We start from the raw sequence: 26,079 nt of genomic DNA, 5'->3' as shown, positions 1-26,079 counted from the left end.
ATAAAACATGAATAATGTATTTGCAAATGTTGCATGTTTTCCACACAAACAAGTTTAAGATAAACAAATACACGACTTACTAAATAAAATAGAAGGCATTATCCAGGTGTTCGAATTTAAAGACAGATATGTCCGATAAATAGATGTGATCATAGACATATAAAGCTGATTTGAACTAAACAAAATATAAATTCATAGAGTAACTAAACTATTATTCCGTAATCAAAGAAAGAAAGAAAGAAAGAAAGAAAGAAAGAAAGAAAGAAAGAAAGAAAGAAAGAAAGAAAGAAAGAAAGAAAGAAAGAAAGAAAGAAAGAAAGAAAGAAAGAAAGAAAGAAAGAAAGAAAGAAAGAAAGAAAGAAAGAAAGAAAGAAAGAAAGAAAGAAAGAAAGAAAGAAAGAAAGAAAGAAAGAAAGAAAGAAAGAAAGAAAGAAAGAAAGAAAGAAGAATACCACACTGTAAAACAAAGACGTAAAACTCTTTCGTACCCCATTTTCACGTTTTTTTTCATAAAACACAAACCAGTATAAAAATAGGCATCACACAAAAAATAAAAATAAATTACAACTGAAGTACATTGAAAAGCTTATAAGCTTTGTTTTAATACTATTCAGTGATCATTGTGAAAAACACTCTTGTGGTGATGACGTCACAAGCACGCGGTCCCAAGATCAATACCATCGGCTGCTGTTCACAATTGATCAAGTTACTGAACGACACATGGTTTCATGTCACAATGCCTGGCATGTTGATTTCTTGGATCTTATTTGTATTAATAGGTGAGTTTGCAGTATTCCCAGTACTGACATTGTTACAATTTGCTGTGTACACATGTTGACGCTGTATCTCTTTTTTTTATAGATGAATGTATGAACCAACAGATCACGCATCCTGAACGTCAGATCATAAGACAGAAGGGTAGAACAGCTAGGATAAGATGCAATGTGGATACGTCCGTTATCCACGTGTACAGAGCTAAATCAGAGGGAGCTCTCGAGAGGATCATGTATTTCGATTCCGACACACCAAATAAAGAGGCCAAGTTCGACAGATTTAGTGGATCAAAATCTGGAAATCAAGTGACACTCTCCTTCTCAGCCACGCTTGATGATGCGGGGATGTATTACTGTGCGCTCTGGAGTTCAGACAACCACAGTGTTAAGAGAGAGAGGAAATCTTGACAAAAACCTGTTGACATCAGTAATAAGGTTTTATATCAGCAGCCCCTCAAGGGGAGGCATTTTTGAGTTGTAATGCTGTTGTTTAAGGGACTTAAAAACTTGAACTTGAAATATGAACATATGTCTAAAAGGAAACCTTGCAGATACACACTGTAAGAATGAAAAAATGAATTTTCTTACAGCACATTATTCAACAATTTTATACATCTGAATTTATGTATTTTGTCTGTGTAGGCATACCACAGCCTGCAAGTGTCAAAAGAACAGTAGTAGCCACATAGTGCATTTAATATTAGCACCCCGTAGTAAAATAAAACAAAAAAAATAATTAAATAAGTTATAAATAAGTCCAGATATGACCATTACGTAAAAGTACAGAAGGTCATTTAAAAATGTGACGATTCGATTATAAAAATATACATTTAAAACTATATATTTGTGCTAAACATGTGGTTATGAGGGTCAGTCGATGTCTGACATCAGGAAATTTGAATCCAATAGAAGGCAGAGCTTCACATCTCATTTAACCAGATAAATCATGTGTGCTAATATTTATATTGTCCTCCTCTTAGAAATCCCAGGTACATTTACATTTGACATTTAAACATTTATCAAATTATTTTATACATTTACCAAAAGTGGGGTACAGTAAAAAAATATGTCATATTTTTCAGTTTTACAAATCTTGCAAATGATTTAATCATCTTGACGCTTTTATTAAAGCAGCTGTCCTGGGACTGACTTTACAACAAGACTTGTCAGGTTTTGGTTACAGCAGCGGGAAAAACATCATACTTTCCCTATGATCAATTTACATTGGAACAATGTCCACTGGTACCAAAAGAGAGAGGGTGAAACCCTGTCAAGACTGCTTCATATCAGTGCAACTGTTATTGTCACGCACGACACCAACAATCCCCAAGCAAATGACTTCACTGTGGATAAAACACAGCTTTATAATCTGAAAATAAGCAACACGCAACTGATTCATGCTGCAGTTTATTACTGTGCCTACTGGGACTCAAGCAACCAAAGTGAAAAAAACTCAAATACCATACATTAACTTACAGATATTATGATTGAGTTTGTATGGAGTAGATTGTATAACTTGGATATAGACATGACCCATGTAAATCTTTAAAGATTACATTTATATAATGAATTTACCCATTTCAAACCTTTAATAAAGTCTCTGCACAGTTCCAGAACAGCAATTTAACTGGCTATTTGTTTATTCTTAAAAGACCTCCTCAGTACTAACAATCATATAACAATATTTAGTTTGTTTGACAATAAGTTTGTTTGCCACGCAGATTATGAACCGTTTTCAGCAGTGAGAGGTGCCGTTGAGCTGACAAAAAAACCTTGTAAATTACTCAAGATTTGCTCAAGAGAATGAATCCAGTTCAGACATGTCTGATAAAACAGTCAAGTGTGGTGAAAAAGGCTAAATCCTTTCAATCCTTTTTAGTTGTTTTACTGCGAACTTTCTCTGTTTAAGAACAAACAATTGTACACGCTGCAGAGAAGGCATTATAACTCCACCTCAGGAAATGACATCAGCAAAAAAATTCATCAATTGCTAAACCATGTACAAGTATGTCATATTGTATATCTTACATAGCTAAAGGAAAGATGTTTGCAATCGTGTGGGCTGTTCTATTTTCATTGATTTATGGTAAGTACTTCATAATAAATCTAATGTCATGAATGCAACTGTTCATTTAGAATGACAGACTTTTACTAACATAAATCACAGGTGGAGAAGGTTTGACATTTGAACAAAGTAAGAAGTTCTGGGTGAAGTCAACTGGGAAATCAGTGTCATTTATATGTAAAGTAACTGATCTGGACAGGGGTGGTTATGTCCACTGGTACCACAAGAAAGATGGAGGCACACTTAAAAGACTTCTCTACATCAGTGACTCAGGGGTTCCCACCATTGAAGCAAAGGAATTTCTAGCTGAGAAGAAAGAAAATTCATATCAGATAACACTTCATGGAATAAAGAAGGAACATGCCGGTGTGTATTACTGTGCAAGCTGGAAATACGATGGCAGCCACAGTGACACAAAACTAATACATCAGATACAAAAACCTTAAGAGAAACTAACAACAGGAAGCCAGAATCAAACTGTTATTAAGAGATAATGTCTGAGCAAAACAACCACAAACAGTAACAGATGTGACAAAATATATGTGTATAATTCAACCCAGAACAAAAGCATGTTTTCTAAAAACAAAGTGAACATGGTTGATGTTCATGTAATGTTGTGGAAATATGACAATGAATACTGTAAACGAATGTGGAAGGACATCACGAGGACTGTCGTTGGGTTTGACAATTACAGGTGTGTTTATTCCATTATCCCAAATCAAATAAAAATACCAGTATCATCATTATAGAGTCATCATTTCCTTAAGCGTGTGTTGTTTGTTTAAATGAATGTAACCAATAAGAGTTCATCTGTAACTTCTGTCTCTATAGTTTGTGTGAACTCTTTCCTGACCATGAATGTATTTTCTTCTCTTGAAAAAGACCAAAAACATTTCCCTCAGTGTTTTCATCTTATTAGTTAATGAATTCTTCATCCTCCCTGACCTCCAGTAAACACAGAAAGGCAACACTCTCTAACCTCTAATAATAATACAATCATACTGTGATTGTGAACTGTATATCAGGCGCTTTTCTCAATATCTAAAGCCATGACAGACGACACTTTGAGAAGATGGCATACTATTATACATTCATTAATATACTGTATTTTGTCATCTAGATGGTATATTTAGTTTTATCATGTGGATACAGGTACAGCATGGTTTTATAGATGTGTACTTTTGCCTTTAACCTTATTATTTATTATTCTCATGTTAGGTAAAGTAAGTCAAGTCCAACTTAAATTGTAAGTATTTCTAATACCTGACTCTTACAAACACCAAATGAAGACCTAGGTAGGGAGTTTTGTAATCAATTACATTTTCTTTTCTTTTTATAACAAACTTTTATTTTCTTTTTATAACAAACTTTTATAAGTAATATTCAACAAAATGAAACATTAAATACAATAACTACGGTTTCAAAGAAAGGTGTATTCAGCTTCTGGGCTTCTTATCTTTAGCTGGGCTTCTAGCGTCGGGTTATACGGATGGTCTGCAGTATACGGGGTGGCTGTCAGTTCCTCTGTCTTTTATACCTTGTGGTGTCCTTGAACTAACTCAACCCAACCATTAGCCTCTCTTGTGCCTGACCAAAAGTAAACTCACCTATGGACTTGCCAATTTCATCCTACATCAGCACATGCGCGCAAATGTATTGTATCATCACTCCTCCTTCCACGGGTAGCCACACCCATGCATGAATAAGAATGACTGTGCATCTTGCCAAATGCCGTATAAGCCATTACTAAAACATAAATTACAAACAATCTAGCAACCAATCCGTTACATTTGATACACTGGGTTAGAAATAAGCAAAAATAACAGACTAGTCAAAGTAACTTTCTTGACATTATATAACAGTATACGATATGACCTTTAGGATTCTCAAAGCTCATTTTCCATATGCATGTAGTATACTGCACCCTGCTACAGCCTATGACAATTTAAGCTTCTTGCTTTTTTTACTTGTTTGTTTAATCTCAATGACCTTTCGAATAAATGCTATGAAACAAAAGTGCTAGTTTGTTTGACACGACGATCATATCCAGTAAGTGGTGCTAAGTTTGCAGATTTACAAATTATTCACAAAAGTTTAAACATCTGATATAACAATAACAAAACTAACAACAGGAAACCAGAATTATTAAAGTAATGACAGATACTGCAGCAGTTATACAATAACTATAATAGCATTTATGAGCAGTGAACATCGGTATGGTTTGATGACTGATGATTGGGTTTGGAAAGTCAAAGATGTTAAAGAACCTAAAGAAAGTAACAAACATATTGATCTGAAATCTTGACTTTGTGCATGAATTCCTATTACAGGCCTACAGAGGGAATGATAATAGAATTTTGTAGATACATAATAAAGGGCATCCGTCTTCATTTCAGACTAAACATATTGAAACACAACAGTTTGTGAATAGCTGAGAATACCAACATGAATTGCTTTGGATAGAAAGTATAGGGGGTTTCGGGGCAGCAGGAAAATACCATATTTTACTCACACAAGACCAAGTATCTTCATACATATAATGTCTTCAAAATCATTTGTGTTACAACCAACAATGGGTTGCACTCTGACATGTTGGTCTTTTCCCCATGTATGGCTCTTGGTCATTTCAAAACTCGCGTTCACCCTTCTCTCTCCCATAAAGGTTCCCGTCCTTCCGTGTCAATAAATCCATGCAAAGGCAAAAAGAAAACAACTACAGTCAATATAAAACAACACATTTACCACAAACAATTGAACCTGACATAAATTCTGTGCCGATAGGATTTAGGACGGTGCTTCCGTATTTTACAGTAAATGTTGTTTATAATATAAAATAAGCAGTGAGAGTACCTTCAGTTATCAGGCCCATACTTGCAATAAAAATACAAAAAGTTCTAGAAAAAAACTGTCTTAAAAAAGACTTTTAACTTTTCTCCTAAATAATTTTTTTCAGTCATTTGGCATGTCAAATTCATCCATAAACACCTTTAAATATATTTGTTCTCCGTTTACTTTTATGTATATGAAAATGACCATATAAATCCTGAGACCCAATATATAACACATACTCACATTATTCAGTGATCAGTGTGAAAGCGCCCTCTAATGGCGATGACGTCACAAGCCCCAGCACAGCCCCATGATCAATAACACGAGATCGGCTGATGTTGTTCACAACTGATCAAGTTAGTGAACGACACAGGGTCGGGCGTCATAATGTCTGGGATGGTGATATGTTGGCTCTTAATTATATTAATAGGTGAGATTGCAGTATTCCCTTTACTGTCATTGTTCGGATGAAATTCGCTTTGTACAAAATTGTTGTGCTGTATCTCTTATTTTTATAGATGAATGTATGAACCAAGAGATCACGCATCCTAATCGTCAGATCATAAAACTGAAGGGTAGACTGGCTATGATAAAATGCAATGTGGACACGTCCTATGCTGTCCACTTTTACAGAGCTAAATCAGAGGGAGCTCTCGAGAGGATCATGTATTTCGATTCAGGATCCAAAACACCCAAAAAAGACGCAAATTTCGATAGATTCCGTGGAACTAAAGGTGAAAATCAAGTGACACTCTCCTTCTCAGCCGAGCTTGAAGATGCGGGGATGTATTACTGTGCGCTCTGGAGTTCAGACAACCACAGTGTTAAGAGAGAGAGGAAATCTTGACAAAAACCTGTTGACATCAGTAATAAGGTTTTATTTTATTGGAGAGGCATTTGCAAACCCTCAAGAAGAGGAAAATTAAATTTGTATAATGAAACCTTAACCTGTTTACTACACTAAATGGAAAACGCAATTTTCTGCTTGCACATTATCCATCAATTGTATTGTTAAACATTTCCGTTAACCGTAAAACTCACAGTAAATAAGCTTTTAAAACCAACTTGGTAAATTCTTACATGATTATTTAGCTCTATATTAACCCCAGTGTAGGCAACTTAATTACTATATACAAGTAGGCTATATCAAAATTATTGTAATAAACCCCAGCCACCATTAGGGGGCACCAGGAGGCTTCAAATATTGGGTTCTTCAAAATGCTGCCCCCGGTAAGGTCCAGGATGAGCACCGATAAATGATAACCATGTGCAGGGACGTGCAAAGGGTGGTTGCTCAGGTTGCCCATATGCCCTTCTCGACTCACTTTGCCCTTCCGAGGTGGAAAATAAATAAATAAATCATACAATGGATGCAGAATTTCACATACGTCTCGATAAAAAACCGCGAAAAGTCCCATTCACCTCCGTATTCGGGCAACGAAAGTGAAAGTCAGAAGGGGAAGGGCGAACTCTGTTTACATGGCTGCAGCGCTGCACGTGACCGGCACCTGCATGAGCGGCCCTAGAAGGAGATTGTCGCGGTTATCGGGTGATACGACTCAATGCCATACGTCTGGATTTCGGCCGGACGGTCCGGATTTTAAGCCCCCTGTCATGCGTAAGTGGCAGCCTCAAACCGGACACTAATTTGTCCTTCTTTTTGGAGTTGTGCTGAATCGGCCTAAACAAAACCGCTTTAGAACATTATTGGGACGCAGCAGCATAGCGTCTGACGCCGTAAGATCTCCGGTCAAACAAATGATTGGCTGAAAGAGGTGTCAAATAAATACCTGATATATCATTGGTTAATAACGTAAACAAGCCTCCACGACGTGGAAGTGGAGTCCACGTGCTGGCTTCCTCACATCATAACGGTAACTTGCTGAAACGTCAGACATCATTTTGTCCGGAATGGACAGAAGAGCACAACTTTATATAAAAAGGCAGTAGAGACACTTTTCATGGATGTCGTTGTGAAGTGGACGTTTGTAGTCAATGGACCTGCGACATGCCAGCACAGAAAAACAAAAGTAACCGACGAGCTGCAGGTACATCTTCCCTTAAGCTTAGGTCAAATACTCATTGCCAGACAATTTTTGAAAAAACAGAGTAGGCTGTTTCAGAATCACTGTATCATGATGGTATTGTAGTTGCAAGGACACCAGAGTCCTATGCAATTATTCTTGCCTCACTAAATGCTGAGTGTCCTCCTTTTTGGTGTTATGGAAATGGCCACCATTACGTTGTCAGAAAAGGTGATTTTGTGATGTATACCAAACAAACGATCAGCATCATCAAGTTTTATGAAATGAATTAAAAACTTCATAAATCCAGGCTGAGTTTGCCACGTTTAGCCTAAATAATAAGACAGATAGCTTGCAGACAAGCAGCCTGCTACTATTTTTTTGGTAGGTAGGCATTAGGCAAACTAAGCTACGTCTCTTCTGATAGTTAGTTTCTCACATTTCATTTTAGCAAGAAGAATGATTGATGGAAGCAATGCATCACATTAATTATTTTATTCTAAATGGTTAAATGCCTAAATCCTTTCACTATTTTGGGTATTGTTTAAGCCAAGATGGCCACTGAAAAGAGGCGGATTCAGGAGAGGGAGAGATAATTCAGGGAGTTATGTATTTCTGTGTTATTATTAGTACTAGTAAAGGTGATTGAGTGCTGCATTTCAGTGTTCTACTTCTTTATATATATATTTTAATAAAGACCCTTTTATTCTCAGTCCTTCATATAGCCTGTGAGGTTTTTTTTTGGGGGGGGGGGTTGCCCTTTTTTCTGGTCAGAGCAACTGCCCCTCAAAATTCCTGTGCACGTCCCTGCATGTGCTAAACCAAAAAAGGTTCTTCAGATTTTAAAAAGCAAGAAAGATATGGTTCTTTGAAGACCTTCGAATGAATGTTTCTTTGTGGAACCAAAAATTGTTCTTCTATATGGCATCGCTGCAAAGAACCTTTAAAGCACCTTTATTTTATTCAGGAAATACATTAGGAGCTATTTGAATGCTTTATGAGGCTGTTTACTGTAAGAATAAAATAGAGCTTCACATCTCAAACATCTTTTTCAAACAGGTAAATGATGTTTGCATACTTTAAATTGTCCTCCTCTCAGAGATCCCATGTACATTTACATTTGACACACTTTCATCCAAAGCCACTTACAAATAAGATAATAATTTTTACTTTAACATATTTTTTAATTGATTACAACAAGAAAAACTATTTTGGTGTATTCACACACTGAACATTAACTGACAGATATTATGATTTCGATTTTTGGACTTAGATATGACCCTTAAGTTTTCAAAGTTTTTCTTACGTATTTACAGTTTAAACCTTTAATAATTTAGGTTAAAGTTCCTTTGCAGCAATGCAAAAGGCCATTTTCATTAGTTTATTTTATTAACTTTTTAGTAAATACTGTTAGAAGAATCATGTTTTTACATGTGATAAAAACCACAAATGTGTAAATTACTTACATTATTTGTAAATCAATCCAGTTCAGGCAGTTAAATGTGGGTTTCTTTTTGTATTAAAGTATGTATTAAAAGGTATAATTGATCTCTGTGTAAGTACAAATAATATCACATAGAATATGGAAAAGGCATTGGCATTTATTATAACGCCACCTCAGGAAATGACGTCTGCAAAGTGTAAATGAACACTTTCAGAAATCGTTGCCAAACTGTGTGAGGTGGAGTACAAGACATTTCATGACGCATATACCGAATTCCCTCTTACATGAGTGAAAGATGTTCACAATCATATCGGCTGTTATCCTCATGATGATTTATGGTAAGTACATCAGAATCAGTCTAATGCAACATGAACGTTACTGTTCGTTTAAAATGCTTGATTTTCTGTTTATTGAATCACAGGTGGAGAGGGTTTGACATTAGAACAAAGTAAGAAGTTCTGGGTGAAGTCAACTGGGAAATCAGTGTCATTTACATGTGAAGTAACTGATCTGCGCAGTAGTTATGTCCACTGGTACCACAAGAAAGATGGAGGCACACTTAAAAGACTTCTCTACATCAGTGACTCAGGGGTTCCCACCATTGAAGCAAAGGAATTTCTAGCTGAGAAGAAAGAAAATTCATATCAGATAACACTTCATGGAATAAAGAAGGAACATGCCGGTGTGTATTACTGTGCAAGCTGGGAGGGCAGCCACAGTGACACAAAACTAATACATCAGATACAAAAACCCTGAGAGAAACTAACAGGAAGCCAGAATCAAACTGTTATTAAGAGATAATGTCTGAGCAAAACAACCACAAACAGTTTAGTGTTACAGATGGTTACTAAACAAATGAATGTAATTCAACCCAAAGTGAACACAGGATTATATTGATGGTCATGAAATGTTGTGGAAATATGACAATTAATACTGTAAATAACCGCAAACGCATCTCAAGATGATGTTAAAACAACTAAAGCACACGTGTTCATCACACATCCAGTTATTTGATTCTCTATACAATCAATATTTTTTGAGTTTTACATCAGAGTCATTATTCATCCATTCATCCATTCATCCAGTACAATCTTCAGTCAAGCAAGTCTTTACCCAACCATAAGTGGAAACAACCCAGCAGTTGCGTTATGGTTTATTTGACACATAGATCAAAGTGTGACATTAAGCATAACATTTACTATACATAATATCACCTAAATAAAGAAAAGGCATCAGCATTTATTATATAGTAACTCCACCTCAGGAAATGACGTCAGAAAAGTATAAATGAACAATTTGCATACTGTGCAAAACAGTCTAAGGAGGAGTACAAGACTTTTTATAAAGCATACTGTAAACGCTCTTACTTAACTAAATGAAAGATGGTCATGTTCGCATACACTGTTCTCCTCTTGATGATTTATGGTAAGTGCACCAGAATCAGTCTAATGTAACATGAATGTATCTGCTCATTTAATACAACTGATTTTCTGTTTGTTGTATCACAGGTGCGGACAGTGTGACAGTAAAACAAAACCAGAAGTTCTGGATAAAACCAATAGGGAAAACTGTGTTCTTTAAATGTGAGGTGACAGGTCTGGAAAATTATAATTATGTGCACTGGTACCACAAGAAAGACGGAGGCACGTTTAAAAGACTTCTCTACATCAGTGAATCTGGGTCTCCCACAATTGAAGCACAAGAATTTGTAGCAGAGAAAAATGGAAATTCGTATGACATAAAACTTAATGTAATAAAGAAGGAACATGCCGGTGTGTATTACTGTGCATACTGGGATAGCAGCCACAGTGAGACAAAACTATTACATCAGATACAAAAACCCTGAGAGAAGCTAACAACAGGAAGCCAGAATAAAACTGTAATTACAGATCATCTATGAACAGAGCAACCACAAACAGTTGAATATACACAGAAGCATGTTTTCAAAGTGATAGGAACATAAGATTTAGATGATTTAGATTGATGTTCATGAACTCTTAGGGAAAGTTATTTTATACTGTAAAGGAAGTCACTTTTATTTTTTCTTTATGCTGCGCGAATTCCTATTACGGGCCTAACAGAGAGAACAAAAACTGGCCTACAGGAGACAGAAAACAATAATGAGCATATTTCAGCAGTTTCAAAGACTAAACATTTTGAAACACTGTAGTCAGTTTGGGATCTACATTAGAAATTAGCTGCAGATGTCCAGATACATTGCTTTGTACAGGTTTTCCAGTTATAGTCATAGTAGTGTTTGACAATAGTTAACTGAATTGCCTTTTACCTGAATACTGATTATATTGTTTCATGGTATGTCACATTTGTATCATGAATCACAATACAAGCTCACAAAAAGTTTCCTATCATCACAATAAAACAACATGTTTCCCACCAACAATTAAACCTGACATCAACTATATATATCGATGATCGGCTTAACCTCACAAGTCATGATGCCATCACCAACCGATCCTGTAGATTCATCCTCTACAACATCAGGAAAATTAGACCTTTCCTATCAGAGCACTCTACGCAAGTCCTAGTCCAGGCTCTTGTCTTGTCCAAACTGGACTATTGCAATGCGCTTCTAGACTTCCTGCTTACACAATCAAACCTCTCCAGAGGATCCAGATTACTACGGCAAGAGTGGTCTTCAATGAACCGAAGAGAGTGCATGTAACTCCACTCTTCGTGAAGGTTACACTGGCTCCCTGTTGCCGCCCGCATTAAGTTCAAAGCTATGCTCCTGGCCTACAAGACCACCACCGGGTCTGCACCATCATATCTTCACTCACTAATACAGACCTATGTTCCTGCCAGATCCCTGCGGTCTGCAAAGGAACAACGACTAGTTCCTAAAAAGGAAAAAAATCACTCTCGCGTACCTTCTCTGGATCTGTTCCACATTGGTGGAATGATCTACATGCTGCTACAAGATCAGCAGACTCGGTTGCCATCTTTAAAAAACACCTGAAAACGCATCTCTTCCTTTAAACACATCGCTGATTGATATATCTTAATTCTTTCCCCTTTCTTTCTTCTCATTCAAAAAAATTTATAAATAAAAATAAAAAATACTTACCTCACTATTCTTAGCTTCTTGTATACTGTGCTAGGCTTTAATGGACTGGATTTGATGCACTTATGTATTTTGTTGCCTATGTTGTTATAATTGCTTCCAATGTTTCCTCATCTGTAAGTCGCTTTGGATAAAAGCGTCTGCTAAATGACTAATGTAAATGTAAATGCATCCCATCAATGGAAACCATACAAAGGGCATTCTATAATCATATCCCCCAAACACAGAAGAACCCAGTGAAACCTCAGACCTGCTTTCCTCTATTCATATTCTTGACTGTTCCCCCTGTCATGCATGAGGCGTGGGAAATATCCTATTGGGTAATGAAACTGTGCTGAAATAGTTGGATTATAACACCTAGTCCTATTAAGCGAATCTGTGACATAAATTCTGTTTCTTAACCCCAGTGTACCCCCCGACACATCATCAGTCTTTAGGGATTGATGGTAGATTTTACTGAAAGGTGGGACATTTGTTAACTACAGAGGTCTGGGCGTTGCATTCCCCCCATAGTAGAACTGTCTGCTACATCTTGTTATGTAATATAATCTTCGAGGGAACTCAACTACACTACAATTTATTAAACATAGAAATCGATTTCTTTCCAATAAGAAAAATGACACAAAGCTCAAGACTCTCTTTATTACTATGCAGTTATTTGTTTCTATTTTTCTGATAAGCAAAGGTAAACATTCTAATATGTGGCTGTATCACTCCGTCCTTTTTAATACAAATAGATATAACCACAAAAAAAAATGTTTACCATTACACCGTGCCTAATGTTCCATCATATTGTTTCTGTTATTTGGTTTTAAAGAGGCTGATGCCTTTGAGGTACAAAACAATATCTCACGGACCAAAGAAGAAGAGAAGTTTGCCGTTACAGACTGCTTTCCCCTTCAGACTGCTGGAGCTACATCCACTGGTATCAGCAGGAAGATGGAGAAACCTTCAAGAGAAGTCTGTACTCAGGTATCAGTAATGGAGACACAAAGAATAATGCTTGTTGCAAATCACTTTATTTTGAAAATCACCAAACTCAAAATAGATCATTCAGCATAATTTGACCAAATTATATGTTGTATAAGAACGGTTACATAGTTATATTATATCATATGATTTTATTTATCCTCTCTAAAGACAAAACATTGTTTGACAAGTGCATTGTTTTGTGTTTTTTGCACCGCAAGGGGGAGACAGTTTCAGATAGGCTATTACACAAGCAGCGTGTTATTATATTAAATGCTAATGCTATTAAATTATGTTATTAAATTTAATGTTTCAATTAAATTTAATTAAAACTAAATGTATATAGCCTAATCGTCTCAGATTTAGAAAGCGATATAATGTTATAAACTAATATAAATAATAATGTTAAAATGTTTATAAACTAGTGACATTCCATTAACTATAAAGCAACCGTATTTCTTAGGCTACATTTTATAAGAACAGTTTCACAAAAATGATTTGGTTTTAATTATTAAAACAGTAAACATTTAAAGAGTTTTTAGACTTTTTCGAAAACGTGTTATTTTATTGTGCATTACAATTAATATCACTGAAACTGCATTTGGGTTGTTTTGTTTTAAGCCGTTATAAGCTACGAACAGAATAAAACACAATAAAAACATTATAACGTCATAAAAACATTCCTGAAAAAGTTATAAAACGGAGTAATCTCATTTTGGAGTTAGCATGTAACTCTCAATTTTGTAGGTTGAATTTGATCTGAATTTGAATGTTTATTTTATATGTTATTATCGTCTTTGGGTTTCTTTTTTTATTACAAACTTGGGAAACACATTGACATTACAACAATTGGGCCTAAATACTAAAACGTTTTCAGCATAACATAGGGTTTAAAAGATAAATAAATAGAAATAAAAATAAATGTAGATAAAGACAACCTTTTAATCTGTTTCTAAAGTTACTACATTTTTTATCAACCATAGGCCTGCAGTCAATAAACGTAAAAAGCCATAGAGACCCTATAATACGGTTACTCATTTGACTGTTATGTATATGAAATTGACCAAATAATTTAATGAAATAACAGAAATGATTAAGCGATCATCGTGAAAATCCCTCTGGCGGCCATGACGTCACAAGCCATAGCACAGCCCCATGGTCAAAACCATCAGATTGGATGATGTGGTTCATTAATAATTTTCTGAACGACACAGTGTCACAATGCCTGGGATGCTTATATTTTGGCTGTTATTTGTATTAATAGGTGAGATTTTAGTCCCTTCATTGTTCCGTTCAGATTGTGTGCAAGCCCTACACAAACTGCAAATGTTGACGCTGTATCTCTTATTTTTGTAGATGAATGTATGAATCAGATCACGCATCCCGATCCTCAAATCCTACAACCCGCGGGTAGAACAGCCAGGATGAAATGCACTATGGAAATGTCGACTCTTCAGTCGAATGCCATCCACGTGTACAGAACTAAATCTGAAGGAGGTCTCGAGAGGATCATGCATTTTGGGGCAGGAGACTCAAAAGCCAAAAACGATGCCGGTTTTGATCGCAGATTCACTGGATCAGCAATTGTAAACCGAGGTCTAGTGACCCTGACCATCTCACCCCTCAAGACTGATGATGCGGGGATGTATTACTGTGCGCTCTGGAGTTCAGACAACCACAGTGTTAACAGAGAGAGGAAATCTTGACAAAAACCTGTTGACATCAACAAAAGGGTTTTATATGGCGAGACATCAGCAGTCCCGCAAGAGGAGATTTGTGACATTTATGAATTGTAATGCTGTTGTTTAAAGAATCGCGTGTATTTAAAAACTGTTTTGAAATGTCAATTAAAGTATCCTCGTATTAAACGTTATTAGATAGACATGCCTATGATCACGTGTATTCTATATGCTGATATAACCATATGATACAGGTAGTTTACCATAGGTAGTTTATAACAGTGCAGTATATGTTCAAAATGTGCAAAAACTCGAAAGGAACAAATATGCATCTCAAAGGTCATTTCGAATTACAGTGAAGTTTATTTAGAAATGTTATGATTAAAATTGGGAAACATTAGTGGGAGTGGTATCTCCACCAGATATTGTCCCATCTTACAACCCATATATCAATAAAAAGCTTAACTATTCAGCTTTCAGTTGATGTAAAAATCGAAATTTCGAAAAATTTACCCATGAGACTGGTTTTGTTGTCCAGGGTCACATATATATAACGCACATGTGGTTATGAGGGTAAGTAGATCTCAGGAAATGACATCAGAAAATTGTAATCCCATACAAGGCTGTGTACTGTAAGAACAAAATAGAGCTTCACATCTCAAACATTAACCGGAGGAGCGATGTTGGCATACATTTATATTTTCTTCCTCTCAGAGATCACAGGTACATTCACATTTGACATTTTAACCATTTTACCATTACACAATGAGGTATGATATTTGAATCTACATATACATTTATTCCTTTAGTACACACTTTCATCAAAAACGACAAATAAGATAACAAGTCACATTTAACACTAAAATATTGTTTTATTTATTGATACAATTGTCTTGACATTTCTTAAGCAGCTGTCCTGGGAGTGACTTTACGACAAGATCAACAATTTTTGGTTAAGGCAGTGGGAAAAACATCATACTTTCCCTGCAAAGTGAATGGTTTGCAGTCTTGGAACAATGTCCACTGGTACCAAAAGAGAGAGGGTGAAACCCTGTCAAGACTGCTCTATATCAGTGCAACTGGTATTGTCACGCACGACACCAACAATCCCCAAGCAAATGACTTCACTGTGGATAAAACACAGCTTTATAATCTGAAAATAAGCAACACGCAACTGAGTCATGCTGCAGTTTATTACTGTGCCTACTGGGACACAAGCAACCACAGTGACAAAATGTACTCACGTACTGCACATTAACTGACAGATATTATGATTTAGATTGTATGAATTAGATTTTATAGATCCTTTAAAGCTGATTATCATATGTATTTACCCACATTAAACATTTAAGAATTTTGGACAAAGTTCCTGAACAGTGTCAGCGCTTCCAGAACAGCAATGCAAAAGGCCATTTCTATTTACTTTTTCATTTGTTTGCTCTTAAAGACATTTTCAGAAAATACTATCATAAGAAAAGTTAGTTATATAAAGTTTGAGCAGATTTGCAGCAGTGAGTGGTGCTATTGAGCTGAAAATAATTCACAAGTTTGTAAATTACTTACAGTTTGTTTAAGAGAATGCAGTCCACACATCTGATATACTGTCACATTCAAGTGTGGTAAAAATGTGTCTATTTTACGGTTTACTTCTTGATACAAGAACAAATTATAACAAACTTATGGAAAAGCCATTGGTGTTTAGTTTAACTCCACCTCAGGAAATGACGTCAGCAATGAGCAAATGAACAATTTAAGAAATCATTGAAAAAAAAGGAAGGAGTAAAGAAAATTCATAAAGCATATACTGCATATGCTCTTAAATAACTAAGTGAAAGATGCTAACAATCGAGTCGGCTGTTCTCCTTTTGATGATATACGGTAAGTACTTCAGACTCAAGCTAATGTAACATGAATGTGACTGTTTATTGAAAATGACTGATTTTCTTTTTATTGAATCACAGGTGTTGAAGGTTTGACATTAAAACAGGACCGGAAGTTCTGGATAAAGTCAGAAACAAAAACTGCGACCTTCAAATGTGAGGTTACTAGTGGGAGCCCGAGTTATGTCCACTGGTACCACAAGAAAGATGGTGGGACATTTAAAAGACTTCTCTACATCAGTAAGACCGGGGAAGTCACAAGTGAAGCAAAAGATTATGTAGCTGAGAAAAAAGGAAATTCATATGAGATAACACTTCATGGAACAAAGAAGGAACATGCCGGTGTGTATTACTGTGCATGCTGGGATGGCAGCCACAGTGAGACAAAACTAATACATCAGATACAAAAACCCTGAGAGAAACTAACAACAGGAAACCAACAAACTGTTATCAAAAGCTAAAGCAACCACAAAATAATTTAGTGCAGCAATTTTTGTTACAGTAATAAAAAATATACATTTTACACAGGTATTCCCAATGCAAAATTAGGTCATTATAGGTTGATGGTCATGAAATATAAATGCTGCAGCTGCACTCTTAAAAATAAAGAATTGTGGTGACACGATACCATGGAAGAATGGTTCCATAAAGAAACTTTAACATAGGGTCAATATATACCTCCCATCGGTGTGTGTTGTTGTTTAAATGAAAGTACTAATAAATACATATAAATACACATGAATTATATTAAATAAATGTATTAATGACTTCTTTGTTTAGGAGAATCCATTGTTCCCCAGTGTGAGAACTGTCCTGGCTATGAAAAAAAGACAGAAAACTGTGTTTTTCATTATTAGCCCAATGCAACAGCCTCTAATAATCCTTATTGTAAAATGTATATCATACATATCCCACATCATGGGTCATATATCTATCCATCCATTCAAAATTCATCTGCAGGATCACGAGTTGGCTGGAGCCTTTCTGAGCATCTCAAGCCATAGGAAAAAGACCCCCGAACAGATGGCATACTATAGTATAACTGACAAATTTCGTAATTCAGATTGTGTGAATAAAGCTTTATAAATATATACAGTTTATATATGTATATAATTGGTTTAAAATTGGTTTAATATATATATATATATATAATTTTTTGTTAATTTTGAGCTAAATGACATTTAAAGTAAATGCCACTGTTACAAAAGTGCAATATTTCTTTCTACAAAGTGTGACTGACATGCCAGTCATATCCAGTATAAGTGGTGCAAACTTTTTCAATTCAACAAATTTGTGTAAAAATCAGATTTTTACAGCTGACTTCTAGTAATATCACACACAGTATGGTAAATGCATTAGCAATTATTATACAGTAACTGCAGCTCAGAAATGACATCAGCAAAGTGCAAATGCACACAAAAGAAAAACTATAAAACCTCTTTCATAACTAAACGAAAGATTCTCATAATCGTCTTTGCTGTTATCCTCTTGATGATTTATGTTAATACCTTCAGAATCAGGTTAATATTATATCAATGCATCTGCTTATTTAAAATGATTTGATTTTCTGTTTATTGAATCACAGGTAGACAGGGTGAGGGTAAAGGTGGACAGGGTAAAAAAGCCCTCCCTAAGGTGACAAATAAGTACATATTTCTCACAAATAATAAAACCTGACAGATAAAGTATCATATATAATGTTTGTTAATCTCAAATTATGCTAGAAAAAAACACCCCCACACACAGAATCATTGCCTTCAGGCATTATTGTCTTGAGTTTAAGTGAAAGGTGGGACTTCTGTTGTGAGCTGCAACAGAAAAAAGCTCATTGACCAAAGGGGAAGATAAGCCATTATAGACAATTTTTCCCTTCAGACTGCTGGAGCTACATCCACTGGTATCAGCTAAAAGATGGAGAAACCCCCAAGAGAATGTTGTACTCGGATATTAGAAATGGAGACACGAAGAATGACACTGGCTTTGAATAGATAATCAGAAAAGAAAGCATCAAATCACTTTGTTTTGAAAATCACCAAACTTAAAAAAGATCGTTCAGCAGTTTATTACTGTGCTTGCTGGTCTTACTCACTCAACACAGTGAGTATAAAAACTTAACAAAAAAACTAACAAAAGCTGAAGAAACCATATCTTTTACTCACAAGCTCTTTTTTTATGTGGTCGTGAAGCAAAACATTGATTTTAATGTTTTTCAGGAGTCAACCAACAACTATCATCACACACCTGCAGGTGAAACAGCCAAAAAGCTGAGAAACAAAAGAACAAAAAGACAGAACACGGCCAAAGATTCAGCACTATATTCAGTTACTTTAGGGATTAAATTGCTTTATTGTTTTCGTTAAGGAACTGTTACAGAAAAAAATACTGCATGGTCAAATCACAGATTGGTTTAATAGAGGATTTAATGTTACAGTACATGTTTACTGTAAGTGTAAAATCTATAGTAAGCTTCTGATTAAATTAAATTGATAATATTCCTGATAGAAATCATGATTTGATCAATTTTATATAAATTGTGTGGTAATGTCTCTACGGGGTGGTCTTTTCATCTTGGTGTGAGAATGTTACAACATAATTACAATGATAGACATCAGACATAAAATACATATATGTGTGCTCAGGCTCACATTGTTCAACCTTCATCCCATTTTTCTCTATTATGCAATCGTACAATTTCACATCAATACACAAAATGTCTGTTGCTTTATTGTCCATTGTAGTGGACATGAAAAAATCATATAACATGAGTTGGTACAAATTGTGCACTTTAAAAACACATTTCTATCATCTAAAATAAAACGTCGAACTCTAAAATATAACAGAGCATTTTATTTAGTTTTTATTTGTTGGTTTGTGTGATATCAATAACCTTTATAATAACCTTTAGAGTAAATGCTAAAAGGTTGTTTGACACACTGATCATATCCGGCACCGTGGGGGGCTATTGAGCTGTAAAAGAGGATTACAACATAACATCTCTTTCCAAGTTGGTGCGTTGTAAATTACTTTCAGAATGTTCACGAAAATCCTGTTCAAACATCTGATGTGACAATCTGGTCCTTTATAAATCGAAGTCTCATTTACCTCCTTATTGCTATTAAACACGCATTGGCATTTATTATAACTCCACCCAGGGAAATGACATCATGAAAGTGTGAATGAACAATTTCACGAAAACAATTTCATTGCAAAACTGTGTAAGGAGAGGTACAAGACGTTTCACAAAACATATTATATAAACTCTTTCATAGCTAAATAAAGGATGCTCATATTCACGTACACCGTTGTCCTCTTGATGATTTATGGTAAGTACATCAGAATCAGTCTAATGCAACATGAACGTTACTGTTCGTTTAAAATGCTTGATTTTCTGTTTATTGACTCACAGGTGGAGAGGGTTTGACATTAGAACAAAGTAAGAAGTTCTGGGTGAAGTCAACTGGGAAATCAGTGTCATTTACATGTGAAGTAACTGATCTGCGCAGTAGTTATGTCCACTGGTACCACAAGAAAGATGGAGGCACACTTAAAAGACTTCTCTACATCAGTGACTCAGGGGCTCCCACCATTGAAGCAAAGGAATTTCTAGCTGAGAAGAAAGAAAATTCATATCAGATAACACTTCATGGAATAAAGAAGGAACATGCCGGTGTGTATTACTGTGCAAGCTGGGATGGCAGCCACAGTGACACAAAACTAATACATCAGATTCAAAAACCCTGCGAGAAACTAACAACAGGAAACCAGAATAAAACTGTTACAGTACTGACAGATAATCTCTTAACAGAGCAACCACAAACAGTTTAATGTAGCAATGGTTACAGAAAATATGCAATTCAAACACAGGAGCGAGTTTTGAAACAAAGCTATATATAAACAACATATGAATGGGTTTATGGATATCAAATATAACACAAAAGCTATTTTAGAATGTAAAATAATGCAAAAACAATTCAACACACATGCAATTCACTGCAGAACTTCAGTGTTGAAAAGGCAATAAAAGCAAAGTACGAGAAGAGTGCGGTCAGTGTGTTTGGGTTTTGAAGACTGATGTTTTGTATGAAGCAGAAGGACAAAAAAAATACAAGGGAACTACATTAACAAAAAGGATTTGGCTAGATTGCTGTGTGAATTCAGCAGCGGGGAAATCTCTATTTTTAGAAGTACGCAATCCTTCCCTTTAACATTTCCTATAATCTCTGTAGAAGTCTCTCCATGACAGTTTAGAGAAATATAAACTTTGCTTCAAATGTATGTGCGTAACACAAAGCACTTGGGAAATGCCTTTTAACACATACAATAGTTCTTACGCAAGCAAGCAAAAGGTCGGAAGAAATAGAAATGATACTATTCATACTTTAAATCAAGTTAAGCCATATTCGTGAACACAATAACATACAAATATGTCTTGCTGTTGAAAATGCGTGCCATGAGCAACATGTTTGTCTTGGTGGTTTTATTTCTCTATAATGAAACATTTTAACGAGGTGCAGGAGGGACAAAGGACAAAAAGCAATTAATAAATTAATTCATATTATGCTTTGGACTGTTTAGATTAGTTATTAATACCAGTCACTATAACAATAGTATTGTACCTACCGTATTTCACATGTCATGAACAATATCTTCCTGGTGACCCTTGATCTACAGGCCAACAGGAATACAGAAAACACAAAAATAGCACTACATTATTCAGTATTTGGGTATTTTGACAAAACATATGCTTTATTGTAATCATAACAAGTCCAGAAACATTTGTGGCCAAATTAAAAGTAAAGGGAATACATTTAATGATGAAAAACACCCAACGTCCACATAAGTTTGTTGTTTTTCCTTATTCGTTATTAAAACGCCATTATTAAAAAGATTCAACTGTAAGTCAAATACATTTACCCATTCATCTTCTTGTCATATTTAGGTTTAGTTTGTTTTTCTTGTATTTTTTATTTCTTGTTAAGTATTTGCTAAGGTTGTTTAGTCACTTGTAACCTTAGTTCTTGTTTTTAGTTTGTGTATGTTATGTTCCTTCCAATGTTTTCTTGTTTGTCAAGTATTTTTGGAGACATGCATCTTAAGATATTCTGTATATCTTCCATAGAGATATTTGTAGATATTTCCATAGCCTAAAATAAAATAAAACAGAATAAAATCAAAGGAAACGGTTATTAAAAAGTGATTATATTATATTATTGTGCTGGCTGACAAACGATTTGAATAGTCATAAATTATGACAAACATACACTTAGTCATTTAGCAGAAGCTTTTATCTAAAGCTACTTACAGAGAGTTCAGGGAGCAATAATACAATATAGGTGCTAATATCAAGTTAGTTTTATCAAAAGCTATAACAATATACAGAGATAGAGGGTTTGTTATTTATTTTAATTTTACATAAAAGCCAAAAATTTGACTAAGCAAGTGAATGTAACAGGGAAGACTATCATTAGCCCCTGTTGATATAGTGTGATATTGTTTTGAGTACATGATGAATTTGAGCACAAGGGCGGAAACTCATAAACCTCCCATTTGTTGCTCACAGAAACGAATTTCACCCTCACCCCAGAATCAAGAAGATTTGACCGACCCTTTATCTCTGACCATGACTCTTCTACAGTTATCCTTTCTCTTGCTTTTTTACCATATACATATAGGTAAGTACTCATTATTTATTCGTTTGTGTATTTATTTATCTATTTTCATTAAAAAATCATACTTTTTTTTGAAGAATTATAAATTAGTTTAATTCAAAATAAGTATTCTTGCTGGTCACTAAACGTCTTGGTTCTGACAATCATTGAGTGTAATGTGTGCTTTTCTTTCTCCCAGTGAATGGAAATGCGAAGCTGGTACAGAGCATGTCAGTGGTGAAATCTGAGACCAAGACAGTTTCTTTAGCATGCCGTTTCCCATCAGACTGCATTGGATACATTCACTGGTATCAGCAAAAAGAGGGAGAAACATTAAAGAGGATTTTATATGCATCAATCAAGGATGGAGCTGCTTACAATGATGCTAATACGAATACATTTAAAATTGATAAGACAGGGTCAAATATGGCTTTGAAAATAGACAGTGCAAAGAAAGAGCATTCTGCAATATATTATTGTGCTTGTTGGGTCTCAGGAAGCACAGTGATTATAAATACTAAAACCCTGTTCAAAAACTGCAAGTTTCCTGCCATCATTAAAAACCAATAACCACAAAACCACATTTACATATAACAAAATAAAACTATACTAGACTATTCTGCTAGAACTATAGCGCCAAAACAACAAGATACAAGTGGTAAAGCATGCTTGACACAACAGACTTGAACAAAAATAAACGAATTCTTCAATTGATTCACTAAAATTGTTTGAATCAAGAGGAATTGGAGAACAGGAGAACTTGTTTAATGGATGCATAGATGGCCATCACTTGAAATCATGAGGTCTGTGACAACATTGTTATGCGTGTCTTGTACACTGCAATACTCTGAACTAATGGGTCCATTTACATTTAATCATTTAGCAGATGCTTTTATCCAAAGCGACTGACAGAAAGTTCAAGGAGCAATAAAGCGACGTCATACAGACATTTTAATTGTCATCCCGAGTAGACGTCCAGAGTTGCCTTATATTGTAAGCCTTAATAAATATATGAATCAAACTATTGCAGCCCCTACTGGCAGCAATATGATAACACATGCAGCGAACAACTGGGATTTGTCAAATAAAACGCTTTAAAAAATAAACACAATGGTTGAATTATTTTTTTTCTTTCTTAAGTTACAGAGTAAGTGATGCAGGAATTTTGGTGTGATCTGGGGGCAACGTCTATACTTTCTGCAAAAGAAGCCTTTTTGTTGAGGCAGAAGTGACTGTGGGCTACAGGAAAGTCTTCGGTTCGGGCACCAGACTGTATGTGACAGGTAAGGAAAAGTCGACATAAATGTTCGCTGCTAGTCCATTTTTATCCAAGTTTGGGAAATTATTCTTCCAAATTATTTGTGCTTCAATCGGGAATAGGAGTAACCTCGATAGTAGCTAATAGTTAAATAATCCCAGTCATTCTGGATTTATATGGTAAAGAAAATTCTGTTAAAATGGTGTATAACTTTCGAGACCGTCCAAGATCGATGGTGGGGTTTGTGTTATTGAAGTAATTGTAATGGAATTCATCGAAGTGGGCTACCTTATCAAACATTTTGGATCTGGAACACGGCTGATTGTTGCCGGTAGGAAACCGACATTCTTCTTGTTTATAAAATGATGTAAATTCCAAGTCTACCTGACTGTAATAAAAATCGATGGTTGGGATATGGACAAACGCAAGCGTTGGTTTACACGAAACTAGAAAATATCCATATTTACCCCATCCATTGGTCGAAACCATCCGTAGGCAACAGCACTATTTTTAGAGTGAATTGGCAGGTTCAGTGTTATTCAGAAGTATTTGTAATAGAATGAATCTGAGTGGGCGACTGGATCAAACGCTTTGGATCTGGAACACGACTGATAGTTACCGGTAGGAAAAAGAGTCAGACATACTTGGGTTCGATCGCAGGGGAATGCACATATCAAATGTATAGTGTATATTGTAAAAATGCAAAAATGTATGTAAATGTACATTCGTCTTGTTTACAAACTTGCGTAAATGACGAATACACATACTCTAAAGTCCATGGACAAACCCAAAAAGTTTAGGGTTAAAGAAACCTAGAAACTATCCTTATTTTACCCAACCGAACAACCCATTTTAAGTGAGGTCAATGTAGGTTTTGCGTTATTCAGACGTAAGTGAACGTGTCTGGATCAAACATCATGGATCTGGAACTCGACTGATAGTTAGGAAACAGTGTCACAGACTTTATATTTATTTATTTATGTAAAATCTAAGCATTAGTCGCACTCACTAAAAATGGACATAATCTTTTTTAGGAATACGCAATTGTATACGTTAAGATTTGTTTTACAGGTATATTCCAGGTGAACAGTTTATTGATGTTATATTACTGTTTTTCTCTCTGAAGACAAAGTGGCTCGGGAGCCACGTCTAACGGCATATTCACCGTCAGAAAAACATGATACAAAAAGCACTATGTTATGTCAAGCCAGCGGTATGTTTCCTGACATTGTGAAATTCTCATGGAAGACTAAAAGCTCGTCAGGAGATTGGACCGATGTGCCAAATGAACATGTTGTGGAACAGAGGGACGAAAAGAAGGACGAGATTTCCGTGACAAGTATGGTGATAGTAGATAAAGCCACGGCGAAAAACAACAATTACCAATGCATTGTTGAACACGAGGGAACCAAAACCACAAAACACACAGCTAAAGTCAAATCAGGTAATTTACTTTTACACAATTAAATATTATTTACTTATCATAAAATAATCATTTTTGTATAAATGTGTTTTTTAAATGTTGCATTTGGTCATTCCTATATATATATATACATTTAAAAAATATATTTATACAAAATATATATATATTTATATATAAATATATATATATATTTACATTAGTTTAATAGGCTATATGTCTCTAAGAAATTTTTCTTTCATATTCCAGACGAAGTCAAAAGTTCAGAGAAAAAACCTGAGGATGATACTCCGAATCCAACATGTCCACCCAGCGAGAACACAAAACAGAATTTAGGTAAATAGGATTGTCTAACTTCATTTTGTCCACATGATGCCTATACGCCAAGAAGAGGATAAACAAAACGTATTCTTAAATATAAAATAGATTTGTGCAAAATGTATAAAAATGATAATGAAAAAAATAATAATAAATGTGCTTTTTCCTATTGCAGTAAGCTTGGATCAAACACCCAGTTTCTACCTGTTTGTCTATGCATATGGTATAATGCTCATGAAGAACGGAGTATATTTCGCAGCTGTCTGTATATTTCTATTCAAGAGAAAGGCTGGGAAGAAAGATGAAAGCTCTCCGGAGCCAAGTAAATGAAAAAACATAAAGCAAAAATTGTTTTACATTTGACTCGTGTGCATATTATTTTCTATACATTTTGTCATCTTTCTCTAATAATTATTTTCTTACAGAGTTTTGCTTCAATTTGGTTCACTTGCATTATTGCATTATTTTTATCCATTAGCTTTTGAAAATAGTCATTTTGAATAAGCATAGTCTTTAATATAGGCAATGAATCATTGTGATTTAAAGAAATGATGTATTCTTGTAAAATCTGCGTTTTTGCTTTTTGTTTGCAGTGTTTTATTTTTTATTTTTAGTCCTTCTGCAGAAACTTTCCTCTGACTCACAAAATAAAATCTTCAAAACGTCCTTAAAGTCTGATATTTGTAATTG

The 26,079-nt window shown here is 35.1% G+C and overlaps 1 protein-coding gene across 1 annotated transcript; it reads left to right on the top strand.

Annotated features, from left to right (window-relative positions):
* Positions 1-643: 643 nt before the first annotated feature.
* On the top strand, positions 644-26,055 carry LOC306891592 (uncharacterized protein; the record flags this gene model as incomplete). Its single annotated transcript, XM_079451959.1, has 6 exons — positions 644-779; positions 862-1,155; positions 23,932-23,982; positions 24,778-25,095; positions 25,321-25,407; positions 25,565-26,055. 6 exons carry the CDS (start codon positions 644-646, stop codon positions 25,717-25,719), a joined length of 1,041 nt encoding a protein of 346 aa, XP_079308085.1. The 3' UTR covers positions 25,720-26,055.
* Positions 26,056-26,079: the final 24 nt, after the last annotated feature.

The sequence above is a fragment of the Barbatula barbatula genome (genome assembly GCF_947034865.1).
Source record: "Barbatula barbatula genome assembly, chromosome: 3".
NCBI lineage: Eukaryota > Metazoa > Chordata > Actinopteri > Cypriniformes > Nemacheilidae > Barbatula > Barbatula barbatula.
Note: the sequence above shows the minus strand (reverse complement) of the source record. Positions and strands in the feature narration are given on the sequence as shown.